Source organism: Leptonychotes weddellii, chromosome 6, assembly GCF_054177405.1.
Source record: "Leptonychotes weddellii isolate Sample4059 chromosome 6, ASM5417740v2, whole genome shotgun sequence".
NCBI lineage: Eukaryota > Metazoa > Chordata > Mammalia > Carnivora > Phocidae > Leptonychotes > Leptonychotes weddellii.
Window position 1 is genome coordinate 119,697,489 of NC_138374.1, and position 21,126 is coordinate 119,718,614.

Here is a 21,126-nt window from a genome sequence, read left to right on the forward strand (position 1 = left end):
AAGGGTTTTAGAGGGGAGGGGGGCGGGGGAAATGGGTTAGCCGGTGATGGGTATTAAGCAGGGCACGTATTGCATGGGGCACTGGGTGTTACATGAAAACAATGAATCATGGAACATTACATCAAAAACTAATGAGGTACTGTATGGTGACTAACAAAATAAAATTAAAAATAAAAGACATAGAGTGGCTGAAAGAATAAGAAAAATAAAAAAGAGACCTGAGTTTATGCTGCCTACAAAAGATTCATGTCAGCTCTAGGGACATACACAGGCTGAAAGTGAAGGGATAGAAAAAGACAGTCCACACTAAGGGAAACTTAAAGAGAGCAAGGGTACCCATACTTAGAGCAGACAAAGCAGACTTTAAGAGAAAAACTGTAATGATACACAAAGAAGAATTATGTAAACCATTATACAAGGATGAAAGGGTTAAAGGGTATAACAACTGTAAATATTTATACACCCAACATTGGAGTGCCTAAATATATACAGCAAATACTTACAGATCTGAAGGAAAAACAGACAAAACAATAATAGTAGGGGACTTCAAAACTACACATTCAACAATGGATAGATCATCCAGACAGAAAATCAATACAGAAACATTGGACTTAAACTGTACTTCAGACCAAATGAACCAAACATATATAGAACATTCCATCCACCAACAGAAGAATACACATTCTTTTCATCAGCACACAGGACACACTCCAGGATGTGTTAGGTCACAATTCTCAGCAAATTTAAAAATACTGAAATCATACCAAGTATCTTTTCTGATCACAATGGCATGAAACTAAAAATCAGTAAAAGGAAAAGTGGCAAATTAAAAAATACGTGGAGATTAAACAACATACATCGGAACAATCACTTGGTGAAAGAAGAAATCAAAAGGGAAATAAATAAATATTTTTAAACAAATGAAAATGGAAATGCAACATACCAAACCTTATGGGATACAGCAAAAGCAATTCTAAGAGGGAAGTTTATAGCAAATAAGTGACCACATTTAAAAAAAAAAAAAAAGACCTCAAGTAAACAACTAACCTTATACCTCAATGAATTATTCTAAAAAGAACAAATTAAGCCCAAAGTTAGTAGATGTAAGGAAATAACAAAGATCAGAGCAGAAATATATGAAATAGGGAATAGAAAAGCAATAAAATACTTCAACAAAACTAACAGTTGTTTTTGTAAAAAGGTAAAATTAACAAACCTTTAGCTAGACTTACCAAGAGAAGAGGACTCAAATAAATAAAATTATAAATGAAAAATAAGATATTAAAATGGATACTGCAGGGGCGCCTGGGTGGCTTAGTTGGGTAAGCGTCCAACTCTTGATTTTGGCTCAGGTCATGATCTCAGCATCATGAGATCAAGCCCTGAATAAGGCTCAGGTGAGTGTGGAGCCTGCTTAAGATTCTCTCTCTCCCTTTCCCTCTGCCCCTAGCCCCTATTCCCCAGCTCCCATATGTGTGCACACATGCTCTCTCTCTAAAAAAAAAAAAAAAAAAAAAAAGCCAGATACCACAGAAATACAAAAAATCATGAGACTATTATGAAAAATTATATGCTAACAACTGCACAACCTACAAGAAATTGATAAATTCCCAGAAACATACACCTACCTAGACTGAATTATAAAAATATAAGAAACCTGAACAGACCAATTACTAGTAGGCAGATTGAACCAGTAATCAACAATCTCCCAACAAAGAAAAGCCAGGACCAAGTGGCTTTGCTCATGAATTCTACAAAACATTTAAAGAAGAATCAAATGCCAATTCTTCTCAAACTCTTCCAGAAAAAATTAAGAGGAGGGAACATTCCCAAACTCATTTTATGCGGCCAGCATTACCCAGATTCCAAAACAGATAAGGATACTACAAGGAAAGAAAACTCCAGGCCAATATCCCCGATGAATATAGATGCATAAATGCAAACTGGTGCAGCCACTCTGGAAAACAGTATGGAGGCTCCACAAAAAGTTAAAGATAGAACTACCCTACCTACAATCCAGCAATCGCATGACTAGGTATTTACCCAAAGAATACAAAAAATACTAATTCAAAGGGTTACATGCACCCTGACGTTTATAGCAGCATTATCTAAAGTAGCCAAATTATGGAAATAGCCCAAGTGTCCATCGATTGATGAATGGATAAAGAAGATGTGATACATATATATATAAGATACGATACACACACACACACACACACACACCACACATACACACAATGGAATATTACTCAGCCATAAAAAAGAATAAATAAATCTTGCCATTTGCAATGACGTGGATGGAGCTAACAGAGTATTATGCTAAGCAAAATAAGTCTGAGAAAGACAAATACCACATGATTTCACTTACATATGGAATTTAAGAAACAAAACAAATGAGCAAAGGGAAAAAGAGAGGCACACCAAGAAACAGACTCTTAACTATAGAGAACAAACTGATGGCTACCAGAGGGGAGGTGAGTGGGGGATGGGTGAAATAGGTGATGGGGATTAAGGAGGGCACTTGCTGTGATGAGCACTGGCTGATGCATGGAAGTGTTGAATCACTATATTGTACACTTGAAATTAATATTATACTGTATGTTAACTGGAATTTTTAAAAAAATCAGTTGTTTTTCTATACACTAACAATGAACTATCTGAAAAAGAAGTAAAGAAAACCATCTAATTTACAATAGCCTCAAATACAATAAAATACTTAGAAATAATTTTAACCAAAAAAAGTAAAAGATCTATACACTGAAAACTTTAAGATATGGCTGAAAAAAATTAAAGAAGACACAAATAAATGGAAAGAGATCTCAGGTTCATGGATCAGAGAGTTAGTATTATTAAAATGTCCATACTACCCAAAGCCATCTATAGATTCAATGCAATCTCTATCAAAATTCCAATGGCATATTTCACAGAAATAGAAAAAAACAACACTGAAATTTGTATAGAACTGCAAAAAAACCCCTGAAATACCCAAAGTAATCTTGAGAAAGAACAAAGCAGGAGGCATTACACCTCCTGATTTCAAACTATATTACAAAGCTATAGTAACCAAAACAGTGGTATTGGCATAAAAACAGACACACAGACCAATGAAACAGAATCAGAAGCCCAGAAATAAACCCATGCATATAAAGTAACTAATATTTAATAAGGAAGACAAGAATACTCAATGGGCAAAAAGCAGTCTCTTCAATAAGCGGTGCTGGAAAAACTGGCTATGTATATGCAAAAGAATGAAAATAGACCCCTATCTTTGACCACTCACAAAAATTAACTCAAAGTAGATTAAGAACTTATATGTAAGACCTGAAACCTTAAAATTCCTAGATGAAAACATATGACAAAAGCTCTCTGACACTAATTTTAGAAATGATTGTTTAGATATGACACTAAAAGCACAAGCAACAAAAAGTAAAAATTAACAAATGGGACTACATCAAACCAAAAAAAACTTCTGCAGAGCAAACGAAACATACAACAAAACGAGAAGGCAACCTACCAAGTGGGAGAAAACACATCCAAGCCAAATATCTGTTAAGGGGTAATAATACCCAAAATATATAAGGAACTCATACAACCCAGTAGCAAAAAATAAAATAATCCAACTTAAAAATGGGCAAAAGACCTGAATAACATTTTTCCAAAGAAAATATACTAATGGCCAACAGATACATGAACAGGTGCTCAACATTACTCATCATCAGGAAAATGCAAACCAAAACCAATAAGATGTCACCTCACACCTGTTAGGATGACTATTATTGAAAAGACAAGAGATAATAAGTGTGGCTAAGAATGTGGAGAAAAGGGAACCTTGTGCACTATTGGTAGGAATAGGGTAAACTGGTACAGCTACTATAGTAGACAGTATTGAGGAATCTCCTCAAAAAACTAAAAATAGAACTACCATATGATCCAGGAATTCCACTTCTGGGTATATATCCAAAGGATACTAAATCACTAACCCTAAGAGATATCTACTTTTATGTCCATTGCACCATTATTCACAATAGCCAAGACATAGAAACAACTGAAATGTCCACCAACGGATGGATGAATGAATAAAAATGTGGTATGTGAATATTATTTAGCCATAAAATAAAAGGAAATCCTATCATTTGTGACATAGCTGGACCTTGAGGGCATTAAGTTAAGTGAAATAAGTCAGACAGAGAAAGACAAATACTGTCTGATCTCACTTAAATGAGGACTCTAAAGAAGCCAAATTCATAGAAGCAGAGAGTAGAATGGTGGTTGCCAGGGACTGGGCAGTGAGAGAAATTATGAGATGTTGGTCAAAGCATACAAACTTCCAGAGAAGTAAGTTCTGGGAATCTAATATATAGTAGGATGACTTTGGTTAATGATAGTGTATTCATACTTGAAAGTTGCTTGAACTGTAGATCTTAAATGTCACCATAACAACAACAAAAAAGGTAATTATGTGAGGCAAAGGGTGTGTTAACTAATCTTATTGTAGTAAACATTTCACAATAGATACATGTATCAAATTATCATATTGTACACCTCAGATTTACCCAATGTTACATGTCAATTATATATCAATAAAGCTAGTGGGGAAAAAAAAGAACTGTTCCAAACAAAGAAAAAAAGGAAAGTCATGAAAAGTGAGAACTGCCTGTATAAAGAACTCAACAGCAAAAAGAAAACCAAAATCAAACTAGAAAATGGGCAAGATATGAACACACATTTCACCAAAGAGAATATACAGATAGCAAATTAGTACCTGAAGATATGTTCAACATCATTAGCCACTGGGAACATTCTAATTAAAACCATTAAGATACATCACTATACATCTATTAGAATAGCTAAACTCCTAAAAAATCATGACAATATAAAATGCAAGCAAGGATGTGGAGAAACTGGATCTCTCATACACAGCTAGTGAGAATATACAATGGTACCAACATTCTGGAAAATAGTTTGACAGTTTCTTTAAAAAACTAAAATAATACTTACCATACAACCCAACAACCACAGTCTTAGACATTTATCCCAGAAAAGAAACACACAACAACGTGTATATGAATGTTCAGAGATTTATTTGTAATAGCCAAATGATGGAAACAACCTAACACCCTTCAATAGGTGAATGGTTAACCAAATGATGATACATCCATATCAGTGACCACTACTCAGAAATAAAAAGGAACAACTCCTGACACATGGAACTGTTGGATGGATCTCAAGGGGACTATGCTACATGAGAAAAGCCAACCTCAGAGGTTACATGTTGTATGATTCCATTTATATAAAACAGTAGTTTCCCCTTATCTGCAGGGGATATGTTCCAAGACCCCCAGTGGATGCCTGAAACCAGAGATAGTACCGAACCCCATATATATTGTTTTCCTATACATACATACCTATGATCAACTTTAATTTATAAATTAGGCACAGTAAAAGGTTAATAACTAAAACAGGTAACTATTATTTAGTTAGTATAAAAATAAAATAGAACCTTTATAACCACACTGTAATAAAAATTATGTAAATGTAGTCTCTCTCTCAAACTACCTTACTGTACTCACCCTTCTTTTTCTTGTGATGATGTGAGATGATAAAATGTCTACGTGATGAGGTGAAGTGAGGTGATGACACTGTGAAATAGTGTTAGGCTACTAGTGACCTCTTGACGACATGATCAGAAGGAGAGGATCGTCTCCCTCCAGACAGCTGTTGACCACGAGTAACTGTAACCTGCAGAGAGTGAAACCGCAGATAAGAAGGGTCTACTGTACTCTCAAAATGACAAAATTATAGACCTGGAGAGCAGATTAGTTGCTTACCAGGAGCAGGAATGGGGAGACGGAGAAGCGGGCGCTGTGGGTGTGGCTATAAAGGGGTAGCACAGAGGATCTTTGCACTGATGGGACGGTTTTGCATCTTGTCTTTGGTGGTGGTTACACAAATCTACTTGTGATAAAACTGCATAGAATCATACACACACACAGATGAAGGCATGTAAAACTGGTGGGAAATCTAAACAAGATTGTAGGTTGTATCAATGTCCTGGTTTTAATATTGTACTATAGTTATATAAGATGATGTCATTAGGAGAAATTGGGTAGGGGGACACCTGGGACCTCTCTAGTAGTTTTGCAACTTTCTATGATTCTGTAATTATTTCAAAATAAAAAGTTTAAAAAATACATGATCTGAGTCAGTCATGCCACTTTCAGTAATTTATCTAAGATACACTCTTACATACGTACAAATATATATGTACATAGATATTTACTGCAACACTGTTTATGATGGTACAGAATTGTACTCAACCCAGAGATGCCTCCACATCTCTGCACAGCCAGTGTGAAAGAGTACACAGCCAGTTCAAAGGAAAAAGATATTTACAATATGTTTACTTCAATTAAAAAAAAACTGAGAACAAGATGGAAAAAACTGAACAAACATACAATGATTTCCAAGATATACTTTTAGGTGAACAAAGCAAAATGTAGAAGAATGCTAAATATGTTGGGACATCTGGGTGGATCAGTCGGTTAAGCGTCGGCTCAGGTCATGATCCCAGGATCCCAGGATCAAGTCCCGCATGGAGCTCCTTGCTCAGTGGGGAGTCTGCTTCTCCCTCTGCCTGCCGCTCCCCCTGCTTGTGCTTTCTCTGACAAATAAATAAAATCTTTAAAAAAAAAAAAAAGAATGCTAAATATGTAAAAGAGAGAGAGATGTTTATATATTAGACCATTTATCTGCAAACTAGCTCTGGAAGGTTCCTGGGAATCTGACACAGTAATCACCTCCTTTTGTATTTTTTTGTAGCATGTGAATAAACTAGTATTTATTGATCTAAAGATGCCCACCACCACCATGGTTTCAATCAGGCCAGCCACCAAAACTCTATCAAATCTTTCTCTCTCTCTTGTTTCCACACATTCACCCCAGTGTTGTTTTTCTCATTTGCTCTTTCTGAAACTTCAAATATTTATGTAAACCATAATTCTACCACAGTGGTCCTTCCTGATGCAACACAGCTTCTAAGAAGTAGTTTATTCCTTACTTTCAAAGAAACCTCTCATGAGCAGCATACCCCCATATATCAGTCAGAATCCGGTCAGGAGACAGGAACCCCATCAGTAATCTTGATAGAGAAAATCAAATATACAGAACGGTTAATAAAAGGTGGTTGAAGATTCTAATACATATAGAAATTAGAAAGAAGTTATTCCTTCTGTAGCGGTGGGAGAATAAAAAAGAAAGAACTTGTAAGAGCCACCGCACTCCCCACCCTACCCTGGTGAGTCAGAACTCAGCAGAGAGGGCATGGCTCACACAGAAACAGAGACTAACAGCTGCGGGGAGGTGGAGCTGGCCTAGTTGGAGCACCTCATCAGGTGGTGGAGGCCCTGGAGGGTGTGGGTGGGTCACAGTTGGTCTTTAGGAACTTCCCTTGAGCAAAGGAACTTTCAGGAAGGTGTGGGCTGCAGATGATCGATGAAGGCTGTTGAATGGGGGCTCCCAGACCTTCTGCATGCTAATCTGCTGCTGGTGTCAGCGAAGTCAAACACAGCACACCAGAAACAGAAAAAGAAACTCTTCTGTTATGGCCTTATGTTGTTCCTCCAGTGACAGCTTAACATCAAGCCTGTGCAGGAGAAACCTGGACAGGGTCCAGTTTCAGTATCGCAAAATAGGGCAAAGAAGGGAGGATTTGGAGCTGAGAGACAGTTAACTTGTTAACTGGTCCACCTCACCATCTTGAAATATGATTAATTACAGCACACTGGTGCTATAAACATACAGAAGAAAAATGGGAATACTTACTCCTTATTGGATATTGGTATACCTTTGCTTAGTCTTTCATACGTATTTTAGTGTGTTTCATTTCTTCCGAGACAATCTCTGTGATAATCCTCACATATATAGATTTCTTTAAGGTTTTAAAGTGAGGTAGATGTCATATATGTGGGAAATGAAGAGTTGGTTTTCCGTTCTTAAATCAATCAACATAGATGACATTGATGCAAACACATCTATCTCTGTTCCATTGGTTTTAAGAGCATTAAGTACGGTCTGATTTTTCTTCTCATATGGGACAAGACTAACATTGGCAAACAATGGGCAGAAATCACAAAAACACAAATGTGTTATTTGATAAGTACAGACGTGAATTTCACAGGTGTGAATTTGAACTGTCTTGAAAGGTAAGAACATCTTCTATGCAGGGAAAGGAACATTTACTAAGGCATGGAGCTATGAAAAGGGATGGCATGTTGAAAGACTGCAAAGCGGTATATGTGGACCTAAATTTTTGGGAGGGAAGCATTTGATGAGGTTGAAAATATAATCTGGCTTCAGGTTTTCAAAGTCAATGACTCTCAAAATAGTGCATCCGTGAATCACATGAGAATCTTGTTAAATATGTGGATTCTTTGGCTTTCTCACACCACAAAAACCCATTCAGTAAATCTGAAATAGAGGTCAAGGAATCTGTACTTGAACAATCACACAATTCACCCCCACTGTGGAATGCTAATGCTCCTGGTCCACACACTTTTTGATAAATACTGTATGAAAACATTTTTACTTAATGCTATTGGTCTCCAAAGTACAGCATGCACACTGTGGGGAGCATGCAAGATGATTTAGTCGGGTGTGGGAAGAAGACACTAAAATATATATTTGCAGTTAAATTAAGCTTTATTAATAGTTAATATATGAATTGACAGAGATGCCTTCACTTGATCTCTATACAGTACAAGGTGAATTGAGGGAAGAAAAAGACCTGACAGTGAAATTCTCATTCCCTCATCCAGCATAGTGTGACAGACAACACTTTATACTTTACAAAATAGAAAAGTGGCATAGAGAGATCTCTGAGAAAAACAAAACAAAACGAACAAACAAAAATACCTTAAAGATAACAGTAAAAATGGAAGCAAGTGGGAACAAGAAAATGACAGAGTTGACCTTTCTCTTAAAACTAAATTAGCTCTTTGCCAAATAACAAGGTTAGAAATTACTATGAAGTCAGATGATCAGAAGTGTGAATGAACAAGAAAGCAATTACTGCTGGGAAAAAACTGCTATGGAAAGAACATTTTTAAAATGGTTATTGGAAAAAATTTTTTTATTTTGTGCTTTTGCAGCTGAAAACATAATACCTATCAAAATGTCTGTATCTTCACAATTTAACAACTTGGAAATAATTTCCTGACCTATTTAAAAATCTCCAAACCCTTAATACAATGTTTTGTTTTTTTCTAAATATTCCAAAGTGCTTTAGTGGGTTTTAGAAAGTTATTTGTTGGGGCACCTAGGTGGCTCACAGTCCATTGAGCGTCTGCCTTCAGCTCGGGTCATGATCCCAGGGCCCTGGGATCAAGCCCAGCATCAGGTTCTTTGCTAAGCGGGAGGCCTGCTTCTCCCTCTCCCTCTGCCTGCCACTCCCCCTGCTTGTGCTTTGTCAAATAAATAAATAAAATCTTAAAAAAAATTAAAAAGTTATTTGTCAAAAATATAGAACTTCCGATTAATTGCAAGAACAAGTGTTGTTCATCTTCCATAAAATCATTTTTCTCACCAGGGATGAGAAATTTAGGATGCTTTCCCTCTTTACTCCCTGCTCAGGCCTCACTTCTAGGTTTTACTGAGATAGCTTAGTACTTAAAGTTAATGATGAGATTTCCCAGGTAGTATGTCTTTCCTGCTTCAAGAATACTTATCACTTAACATTAAAATTCCCAGTCACTCTACCACAGAATACAGGTCTTTATTTGTTTGAAGTTCTTAAAAGTTCTAATGTGCATTTTCTTCAACTGAGGTTACTTGGGAGATACACTCTTTGGATCCTTGCATAGCCTCAAGATAAATGGTCTCAACTGGGAAACAGATTTAGTTGTAGCCATTCTCTAAAGCTTGGAGGTTTGATTTTTTTCCTCTATAAATTCCTCTCTTTACCCTGAAATTGAAGAATTTGAGTATCTCCTCCTGCATGTATAACAAGCATCTCAAACTCAACATTCCCCAAAACTCCTGATTCCCTCAGCTGCTACCATCCCCAAATCTAACCCTTATACAATTCTTTCCTAGCATAGTAAGCAGAAACCCCATCCCTCCAATTATTTAGGCAAAAGCCAAAAACAAAAAACCTGATTGTTGACTCTATTAATAATCACACACCACACCCAATCCATCTACTTTTAAATTATTTCCAGAATCTATTTGTCACTCCTCCACCAATTACCACATTGGTCCAAGCCTTAATGATTTACCTAAATTACTGAAATATCTAATGAGCTGGTCTCCCAGCTTCTGCCTTTACTCCTCACAGTCTATTTTCCAACAGCATTGTGACTCTTGAAACTAAAGTCACATGAGGTCACTCCTCTGCCCAAAAACTCTCCAATGGCTTCCCATATGTACCAATGAATAAAAGCCAAGCGCTTTACAACAGTCTACAAAGCCCCACACAATCTTTTCTCCTGCTGCCACTCTGTGCTCACCTCTTACTGTTCTTGCTCCCTCAGCTCTACCCAAGGGGCCTCCTTGCCAGTCTTTGAGTCGCAGCTATGATACTCCCTTAAGGTTTTTAAACTTCCTGTTCGCTCTCTGGAGTACTTTCTCCCCAGATATTTATGAGGTTGGTTCCCTTACTTCCTCCGAATTGCTGCTCAAATGTCAACCCATATAAAATAGTAAATCTTGCCTCTACCTTATCCCGACACTGTCACTATTTTTTTTCTGTATCACTTATTCACATCTGACACATTCATTCATCTTCTTCTTGTCTACCTCTTCCTACTCAATGAAGGCATGGCTCAATTCTTTGTTCACCCTGAATTCTGGCGACTAAAACAGTTCTTATCACTGCCATGAAGTAAACAATAAATATTTGAATGAAATGTCCACCTAGGTGTCTTTCATGCCCCTTGATGTTACATGGAACATGTATAGCAAGAACCCTTTCAAACCAGTGTAACTGTCCTCTAGTATTTACGAATTGTTTTCTTAAGTCTGTTTCCTTTTTTCTTCACTTATTCACGTTAAATATCCTAAACTTTTCTTTAAGGTGTTTTCAATTTTTACTGCAATCTCCAGGTCTTTGGGTTTTGCTTTTCTAGACAGAACTACTACTGCACAAATTCCAGGCCACTAATTTGGTCCTCAAGATGGCCATTTCCCACTTTTACTATTTCCCACTTTTACTACATTTTAATGTGTTGGGCTTTTAATTTACAGAAAGTTTACTTCACACTGTGAATTTCCTCATGTGCTTTTTTAAAATTAAAGTTGTCATCCATCTCCACCAGCAATTCTTTTTCACCACCACCCACTTCTGAATTTTTTTTTTTTTTTTTAGGCTTCTCTAGACTATTTTCCTTTGCTGACTCATTCACCCTTTGGCACAAGTCAAATTGTGGGACAGTCAGAGTGGCAATAAACCCACGGGCAATACAAGCAAGCCAGTTACCTCTGCTTCTGTGGGCTGAGGATGTGTTAACCAGCAAGCTGCCAGGACCCATACAAACAGGAACTGACAGCCTACCATGCAGTAGCCCAGCAGGTACCCTGAAGCTAGTCTTCCTAGTACCACCCATGTGGACTGCACTCTTTTCCTCTAACTCCATGAATCTTTGAGAGTGAGGTGCTCATACTCAAGCCACCTCCCTAGAACCCTGTTTAAGATGAAAGGTGCAACCCAGTTTAAATGTGGGTGGAAGGGAGAAGTACAGGGTGCTGACAGGATGAAGACACAAACTAGAGAAGAAACAATAATAGGGTAAAACTGATGATAGTGGGGGGAGGTTGTAGGAGAACACATATGAATAAACAAGTCCTTGATGGATGACAGGACATTTAAATCACTGTAATAGGAGGAAAGAAAGATTATTATATGCACACGTTTTTGAGATATAGTACTGAGAATTCCATGGCTTGTTTCCTCCATTAAGAATAGGTAAGGTCGGGGCGCCTGGGTGGCTCAGTTGGTTAAGCGACTGCCTTCGGCTCAGGTCATGATCCTGGAGTCCCGGGATCGAGTCCCGCATCGGACTCCCTGCTCAGCGGGGAGTCTGCTTCTCCCTCTGATCCTCCCCCTCTCATGCTCTCTGTCTCCCATTCTCTCTCTCAGATAAATAAATAAAAAAAAAATCTAAAAAAAAAAAAAAAAAAAGAATAGGTAAGGTCATTTCTGGGTGAAGACAATGAAGTAAAGTGAGATCAGAGCTCCATCACACTTAACAACTAAAGAATTGGTAGGGGAGTGAGAAAAAAGGAAAAAGCAGTAAACCATCAGCCACCAAACAAGAAAAGACACACACCACCTCATGTTAACAAGGAAACCAAAGAAAGAAACATTCAGGTAAGATTTAGATTAGGCTCAAAAAAACATCTAACCCACCTCACTGTAGGAAAAGAAAGCTGACAACATTCCAAGAATTCTCATCCAAAATCTAGAATAAAACAAACTGAGGATAAGAAGATGCCCATAGAAAAGTCAATGAAAAAACCTTTACAACCTCCAGTACTTCCAGGTATTCCTTTTTTCCAGTACCTGTAGCCACTTTGGGAACCATTCATGGTGTTCTCCCTCAGAAATGAGATGTACATACAACTAGGAGTTTGGGCACGTTATGGAACCTCAGAACAGAGTGGTGCTCAGGTCTTCCAAAAAAAGAATTTTATCCACTCCCAGTTATCACTGCACTACAGAAGAGGCAAAGAATACAAGAACTAGCCTGATGTGGGAACAAATTGGGGAAAACAAGACTCAGAGAAGGTAGAAAGGCTGTCAGAGAGGACTTAGTACAATAAAAGCTCTCATAATCTGTGCTAATGGAACATGCACATAATTTAAAAAAAAAGTTAGAGGGGGACATTGAAATGATCTATATACCTTTAAAAAAAATCCTAAAATATCTAAATGTACATTCACTGATCTCTTGATACAAAGCCAATGATTTTGAGCATGGATCCTTTAAAGCTCATGCTATCCAGTTACGATTTTCTTGTTGCCATTGACCTGAGTCATAGCCTGTGGCTATCTTCCCTGCCACCCCTATTCTTGTCGTTCTGTTATTTCAACACTCACATGAGTAACCGTGGTCTCAGATCTTTGACTCCAAAGAGCTCTTCTCCTATCTCAGTCACTTTCAAGTTTTTGACTTTTCCTCATCAATATCCTATCACCTCTCTGAAATCTTGATTTTATATATCCCATCCTCTCTTCTCTTTCAGATTTACTTTTAGCTTCATTTCACTGACGTTTTCAGTTCATGGGTCAGCCCCACTTTCATACAATCCACAACCTCCTTTATATTGTTTATTCCTTGAAGAGCTAAGATTCCATATTCTGGTACTATAATCATCACTTGTGAATATCTTCACCACCCCGGCCTGCTTTTACTTCCATCAAAAGTTGAAAATCTATTTGCTTTCTCTACACCTGCAATCAAGCCACTCAATGCTGATGGAGAAATATCATACCACAGGTTTGCCTAGTTTCACTTAAATTTATGTATAAACCCCCAAAAGATACACACTGCCCAAATTCTACTACATTTTTTTCCCACTGAGTTGGAGTTCCCATATAATTTCTTCTTTCTCTTCAAATTCCTACATCAACTACATTAATGACCCTCAGTTTATTTCATCATCAGTAACCCTTACACTTCCTTTTTGTACTCAACGGTGTATAATGAAATAAAAACACATAACTAAGAATACAAATACTTTAAAACTGTTTTACAGTCAAAATGACCATAAACATTAGTGATGCCCAATTGGGCTAAAATAATCGAATAAGCCATGAGCAAGCTCATTTGATCTTCCCCAACCATTACACACACCAACTTGATAAAATTTCAAACTATTCCATTTTAAAGAAAGACATATTTATATTATTTAACAATTTTAAAGAGAAATTGATGCCATTACCATATTTACATTTTTAACATGGTATACTCCATGAACGCAGTTCTTCTGTGAGTGTAAATTACCATATTTTATCACAGCGAATGTTGTGTAACTCACTGGGTATCCATTTGGAAATTCTTGGTAAATCAAGTACAGTCCAAAAAAATATTCAAGTGTGATTAACCAAATCTGATTTCTTCTTTCTTATATAGGCTGAGCCCTATTTACATTAGTTGTGTAGTATAAATCAACATTCTCTGGATGATGAATTAATTATAAACTATAATTCTGTAACGAAGTACCTACAAATAATTATGACAGACTCAACAACACATCCTTCTCTAGAGCTACTTTTTATGTTAAACACCTGATCATTACACAATTAAATAAAAATGGAAAGTGTTTTGGAAAATAAGAGGAAAAAAAGCTTATTTGGCAATGTGCTGTTATATACTAGCACCTTTGAGCCTTGAAAAAAATCCAACAGCATCTACAACTCTTGCTATATCTATTTTAGTTATGTGAATGCTCATCTGCCTAAGAGCAGATAATCAAATGAACAGAAGAGCAGGATAAAACACATATTTAGTGGGCACTTATGAACTGAATGGAAATTAAGTTTGAGTAGGGCCCATTAAATTCTTCATTAAAGGAATTCCGTTGCAAAAGAGTCACACATTATCACTGGCACAACCAGTAGGATGATGCTGTTAATGATTTGATTATATGCGCAGTACAGCTTGTTTTCAAACTATAAAATGTTAAAGTCAGGGTACTCAAACTGTAAAGATGATGTAATTTACCAGATACATTCTTAATTCTATTAAAACAATAAAGGAGACAGTAAACTGGACCATAAGCAAACTCAGCTCAATAAAGCATGTGGCTTGTTACTTCTAGGAAGAACTATAATTCTCTACGTTATTTAACTCATTAACAGAAGACTATAAATGTACTTAACTCATTAGTTTTCAAAGTGAAAACTCACATTGCATTTATTTTCAAAACAGAAATACTATGCCTGAAAAATCTCATAAATCCTTTTATGGAAAGACGGTCATCATCCATATCCTACCCCATAATACAGTTTCTGTATTCTTGGTTGAGTGTGATTTTTTGGATGGAGGGATGAAGAGCAGGGTAGAAGTGGGGTGGGAATGTCCCCAAGACTGTTGAAGTAAAGTACTACAAAATGTTTTATTTACAATTAAACTTTAAATGTAAAAATCCACTGAAATGGAGTAAGAATCACCGAACATTTTATCAGATCACATGGCCCAAATTTAAGCTCCATTCAAGAACCACTTTGCTTGAGAAAGATTGGTGGCTAAACAATCATTTATAGTGCCTATACCATGTAAATGAACTACATTATATATAAAGCACTATAATCAAACTTGGAGGTTAAGTAACTTTTAGTAAACTTAAACTGGATAGAAAGGGAATTCAGTAGCAAACAAAATTCTCAGATACATCATTTACTTAAATTTGACATAGTAGCACCCCACTTTTTGAATTTTGGCAATAAAATTTCATTAGCTTTGCTCATTTAAATGGCATACATTTATAACTCCCAAGATACTCTAATAAACACTACCTAAAATAATACATATAAGCCCAACCAGATCAATGACCTGCAAGTATTATTGCCTATTATGCATTTACTAAATATAATTCTTTATACACCTATTATACATTTTCAATTTTTCCTTAGTTATTATTCCAACATATTAATATAGAAACCATGCTGGCACCACTATCCAGCCAAATGTGGCAATGGACAGGCCAGAATATACAGGACACAGCATTTCGAAATTCCTAATCCAGTTCTTAATTTAAGTCAAATTCAGTCATTTGTCCTTTTATAAAGTTAATTTACTATGGTTAGGGTAACCAGTTGAATATCAAATCCAAGTGAATAAAAATTCAGTCAAGTAATATTAAGGCGCATGTAATTAAATTTATTTTTCATGTTTTAATTTTGATTAGCTTTTATAATATTTACAAAATGCACTGCTGGTCTCAAAAACTAATTAGTTCAACAACTGAGACTCAGATAATCGTTATCTGACAAAGTGGCACTTTTATTTCTGGCCACATATGTATATCCTATCATCATTTCTATTGTTAATACCAATAAAATGGAACTGTTATATAGTAAGAAATATGTCAACTAAATACGCCCTCCCCACCCTCCAAAAAAGAATGTATCGCTTTAACTTTGTTAGGAGTCACAAAAATTTTTATTTAGGAAAAATATTTCCTTTAATGTTTGATAATGAATTTTATTTAAATGAATAATTTACTTTTACTTTTCTGTGCAGACCAATCAAAAAGTATGCCTCTTTCCTTTCATAAGCAAACTCTAATTCTGCATGGCAGATAAGAAATTGATACTTTACTTTCTTCTACCTTAAAAATTAATTACGAAATTTTCCTCATTATGAACTAGTTATGTCTGTATGGATTGTTGTCATGCTGCTGTTAAAAAAAAGTTAGTAAAAGATATGGACACATGGGAAACAAATCATAAACTGTAATACTAGTTTATAATGAAATATATTAAACATTGTTTAAATATTAAACAGCAAAATACTCCTATATTAAATAAATAAGACTTGAATTTGTCATGTGGAACTATAGGCCAATACTATCAATAAGGGGGATGGTCTAGTGTAAAGGGTGGTCATCAAAAGAAAAAAAAAAAGCAGGAAAGGAAAGAAAAGAAAAAAGAAAAAAAAAAGGAGAGGAGAGGAGGAAAGGAGATGAGGAGGAAACACAACATTTAATACTGGCATTGTTTTCAGTAACAAATTAAATCAGTGATTCTCAATCCTTTCTGAACATGAAATTACCTAGAGAACTTTTTAAAAATACTGATGATCAGGTCTCAGCCCAAATTAAATCAGAATCAGGAATCAGGCAATAGTATATTTAAATGGTCCCCCAAATGATTCTAATGTGCAGTCAGGGTTGAGAGTTAATGACTGAAACTAACAAGCTTCTTAATGTTACCTGACTCAGAAGAGGGTCCTATGAATAAAGAAATGGAATTTTCTTTTACCAGTGGGACAAGACAAGGGTGTCTCCAGTTAACAGTAACTTCCGGGTAGGTCAAGTTTATTAATGCATACCTCATTTCCATTAAAATATCTGTGTATACCTCTTCATTCCCTGTAATTCTGTATTTTCAAACTCTAAGACCTAGTCAAAGTACTTTTTGTAATAAATCAGTCACACTGAAAAATCATTCATGCATATAAATTATTTACTGAATGCCTACTATGTGCAAGGCACAGTGATAGGTGCTGCTGTAGGACTTGGGAGTCATGAGATAATAATGATTGGCTGAAAAAAATTTGTTTTTGGAATTAGTGGCTATTAAATTAATTACATGGACCTAAATAAGGGACTGAACTACTGAAAAAAGAAAAAGAAAATAAGTACATACTAAGGGTCTGATTTTAAAATACATAGCACAGCATATTTGTACTTTTCCTAATGTTCCTTTACAGTATTTCCAGAAGCCTTTGAATATACATAAGGCAAATTCAAGATAGAAAAATAAACGCTGTTTAAAGTAGATGTTCCCAATTTTAACCACACTCTGTATCAAGTAAATTTCTTATATGACATAAGTATAAATACTAAAAATCTTTATAGAAAGGTAGTTCTTGTCCACTTGTAGTAGTCTTAACAAGTAATCTTACATTAAAATATCACAGATTCTAGTCCTCGACGATTTCATCATGGAGAAAGTTTATACAATACATAATTTATTTTGAAGACAGTTTATATGCTGAGAAATTCTAAAGTGAACAAATTTGAGTTCTCTTTTGTTTTCAAGAAGAGAGGATGCAAAGAAAGGAAGGGGGTAGAATCTGTTCAAACCTTATAAATATCCTACAATCTAATAATTTAAAATGCTGACTGCTTTTCTTAAGAACCTAGTGAATTCTATATGAATAAATATTTTTTCTATTCACTACTAGTATGGACTTTTGTGATTAAAAATAAATAGTAAGTGCTTCTCATTTTTATGATAGTATTAAATTTCAAAATGAGGCTAGGTAATGTCAGCATAACAAGGAGCTAAATGTTTACCAAAAAAAAAAAATGTTGACCTAAGAGAAATCACTTGGGGGGGGGGGGCGAATAGAGGAAAAAAATGACACAAGATGAAAGATCAGCAACGATCCTAATGGCAAAAACTCTTTAAGGGAGTAGAGGTTCCAAGTTGCTTTTAAGTAATAAAAGGTGAAATCAAGACTCAAGGAAAATGCTCATTCATTTGTACCTTGGATGCAACACTCCAAAGTAGAGAAGTAGTAAAATATTTTACTAAGTTAAAATATAGGTTTTATATTTTATACGATTTTGAACACGCACATAAAAATACCAGTGTTTTTATCTTGTTTCTGTTCAGACACTTAATTAAGCAAATGTGTTCTTTGGTGTCTGGGGGAGTTTATCAATATTTAGGGATAATGGAAGATAAGAACTCCAAGATCAACATGCCTAGAAACAGAAGTCTCAAAATCCTATGCCATACATATAAAGTAAGAATCAAAGGTGAACTTACGAGAAAAAAAAAGAAAGTTAAAGTTACACTGCAGTAGGACTAATACATTTCCTTCCCCCAAACATACTCTGGCTCCCAAAATAAAAAGTACTATAACCTAACAGGTTTTTAATCTGTGTTTTGAGATTTTTCAAATGGAAAGATAGCACAGAGAGAAATATCATTCTAAGTTTTAAAATCACCAAAGTCAGTGAGAAGAATGTACATTCATTAAATGTATTCATTTTAAGTAAAGAAGTCTTGGAAAGGCTGAACAGTTCAACCAAAGCTGAAGAATTGTTCTTGATTTTTCATTTTTCTTTTTTAAATAAAGAATAAGTATAGGTATAGTATACATACAGTTGACATTCTGATTCATTCAAAATAGTCACATCCCTTTGCTAGTTTTGGAAGTTCCAGAGACTAAAATTTAGTATCATTCATAACATAGTATTTTCAATAAAAGGAATTATAGAGCAATGAAAAATCAGAAGCAAGATGGCCTAGAGAGCCTTTTAACCTCTAAATATACACACGTTTATAACCTGTATTTATTTTCTAAAGAAACAAATTTTAAGTAATGCTAATTTAACCAATGGAGAAAAAACTTCTATCAAAATATACAATTTCCATTACAGACTAGAAGGCTAATATTAAAAAAATAGTTGTAAGCCAAAAAGTTTGCTTATATGGATGACAAGCATCATCCCTTTGAAGCATAAAGCATCAAATAAGGTCTTATAAAAGATCGATTTGTGACCTTCTTCATTTGTAAGTTCTTGATAAATTCATAAAGCTTGAGTCTCAGTCTTTAGGTCAAGGTATATCCATGCTTCTTAATCCAGATCTCCAGAAAAAGAGGAAACCAAGTAAAATTCAGAATCTCAAGTGGGATTTATGCTTTACCATGTACCTGAAAAATAATATTATAATAGGTTATAACGATTACAGGAATTGTAGGATTTTTAGAATATTACATGTAAAAATAAGTTAACATTTTAACTTAAAATTCAAAAATATACAGGATGTTTTGTTTTCTAAAAAACTGGAAACCTGATACTGTACTTTGGAAATACAGAATAAGAACTTCTGAAGCCAGAAAAAACATCCCTCTTATTAAATTCTATAATCTCAGAGCTTCTGGCTAGAATAATAAATGTTTCTCTTTAATATATTATCAGTTATAATCACTGGGTTACCTCAGTCACCTCTGACTTTGGAAAACCCTTAATATTCAGCAAGAGACTTACACCAAGAAAGTGACAGATTTTAAAGAGCACCTCAACGAGAATAAATTTAGTGGTATTATGATCATATGCTGTTCTTAAATTTTCCAATTATAAAACTGATGTTACTGTAAAAGGGCTTTAAGAATCCTATTTATAATAGTAATTAAAATAAATTCAAAAACTGAATTCCTTTCACAAGCTACCCATAACATATCCAGTCAGTGACCTTTTGATGCAAACAAAACAAAACAAAACAAAAAACTATAGGGATCACTTAATCCAAGCCTCTTGGACAGACAAAAAACAAGGTTCAGAAAGGTCACAGTTCATTAGAGCCAGATCACAAAAAAAGAATTAAAATCTAGGTCTTCCGACCCAGAGTTTACTGTTCTTTCTAACCAGGTATACACACTTTCTCCATCTGTTTCTAAGATCAGTATAACAAAGACATTTGTTAATTATCTACTGGATCATCAAATCAGACAATGTTCGAAAAGGGGAACTGGGGGATATGTTCACAACTTTAATGAACTTAAAATCTAACTGAGGAGAAAGGAAAATTACTACAATAAAGCAGAAGTAAGTGCATTTTAGGATCAGAATTACCTATCCAATGTTTCCCAGAACCGTAAGAAAACTGGTCTATCCAAATGACGTTTGTGATAGCTGAGTTCTAATACTGTTACATCCCATTTCTGAACGTTTGGATCTAGACGAACTTCATCATATTTGAGATGGAAGGCTTTAACTATATGGGGGGAAATAATATTTTTTATTCAAACTGCAATCAAAATTATAAAAATATTTTACAAAAGAATAAAAATATCCAATATAGACATTAACCAAAAAACTAAACCAAACAAAAAACTTTAAAAAAATCAAACTTTCTTCAACCAAATGAAGCTACATCATAACCAAAGTGATCTTTGAAACAGATGCTAATAAGCACTGTGGCATCCTCAAAAACATTCAATTCAACAAATACCTACTGAGGGTTTATACATGGCAGCCACTGGGACTGAAATGAGGAATAAGGTAAGATAAAACACATACGTTCTGGGTGAAGGATAAGAAGAAGAAACACCTATTCAAATACAGTACGATAAAGGTGTAGTATATCACAGAAACATAAGAGTACCTTACCCAGACCAAGGAATTCAGAAAAGCTTACATAGGTAATGATCTCTAATCTAAGATCTAAAGCTTGAGTAAGAATTAGGCAAACACAGCACAAAAGTGACCCAGTTAGCCAAGAACATGCTCAAAGAGAAAATGGTTTCATCTAGGAACTAAAGAAATTTAGTGGAACTGCATCATACAAAGTAATGTAAAAAATGGGTAAAAGGTAAGACCACAGATTCAGAACAATGTTGGCCATGTAGGCCATAGTAAGGGGTTTGGACTTTTATCTAAGAGATAGGG

The 21,126-nt window shown here is 35.3% G+C and overlaps 1 protein-coding gene across 4 annotated transcripts in view; it reads right to left on the bottom strand.

The window, feature by feature from the left end:
* Positions 1-21,126, bottom strand: part of CDC73 (cell division cycle 73) — a 239,475-nt gene that overhangs the window by 111,799 nt on the left and 106,550 nt on the right. The window contains exons 16-17 of one of the 4 annotated variants that reach the window (XM_081825153.1): positions 20,311-20,452; positions 13,238-19,388 (exon numbers count right to left, since the gene is read on the bottom strand). In XM_081825153.1, the coding sequence (XP_081681279.1) occupies positions 19,352-19,388; positions 20,311-20,452 (179 nt within the window). In that variant the 3' untranslated portion in view covers positions 13,238-19,351. Of the gene's footprint in view, positions 1-2,627; positions 5,740-13,237; positions 19,389-20,310; positions 20,453-21,126 lie in introns of those variants that run through there. The other 3 variants (XR_014146573.1, XM_081825154.1, XM_081825155.1) reach the window with 3 other exon arrangements.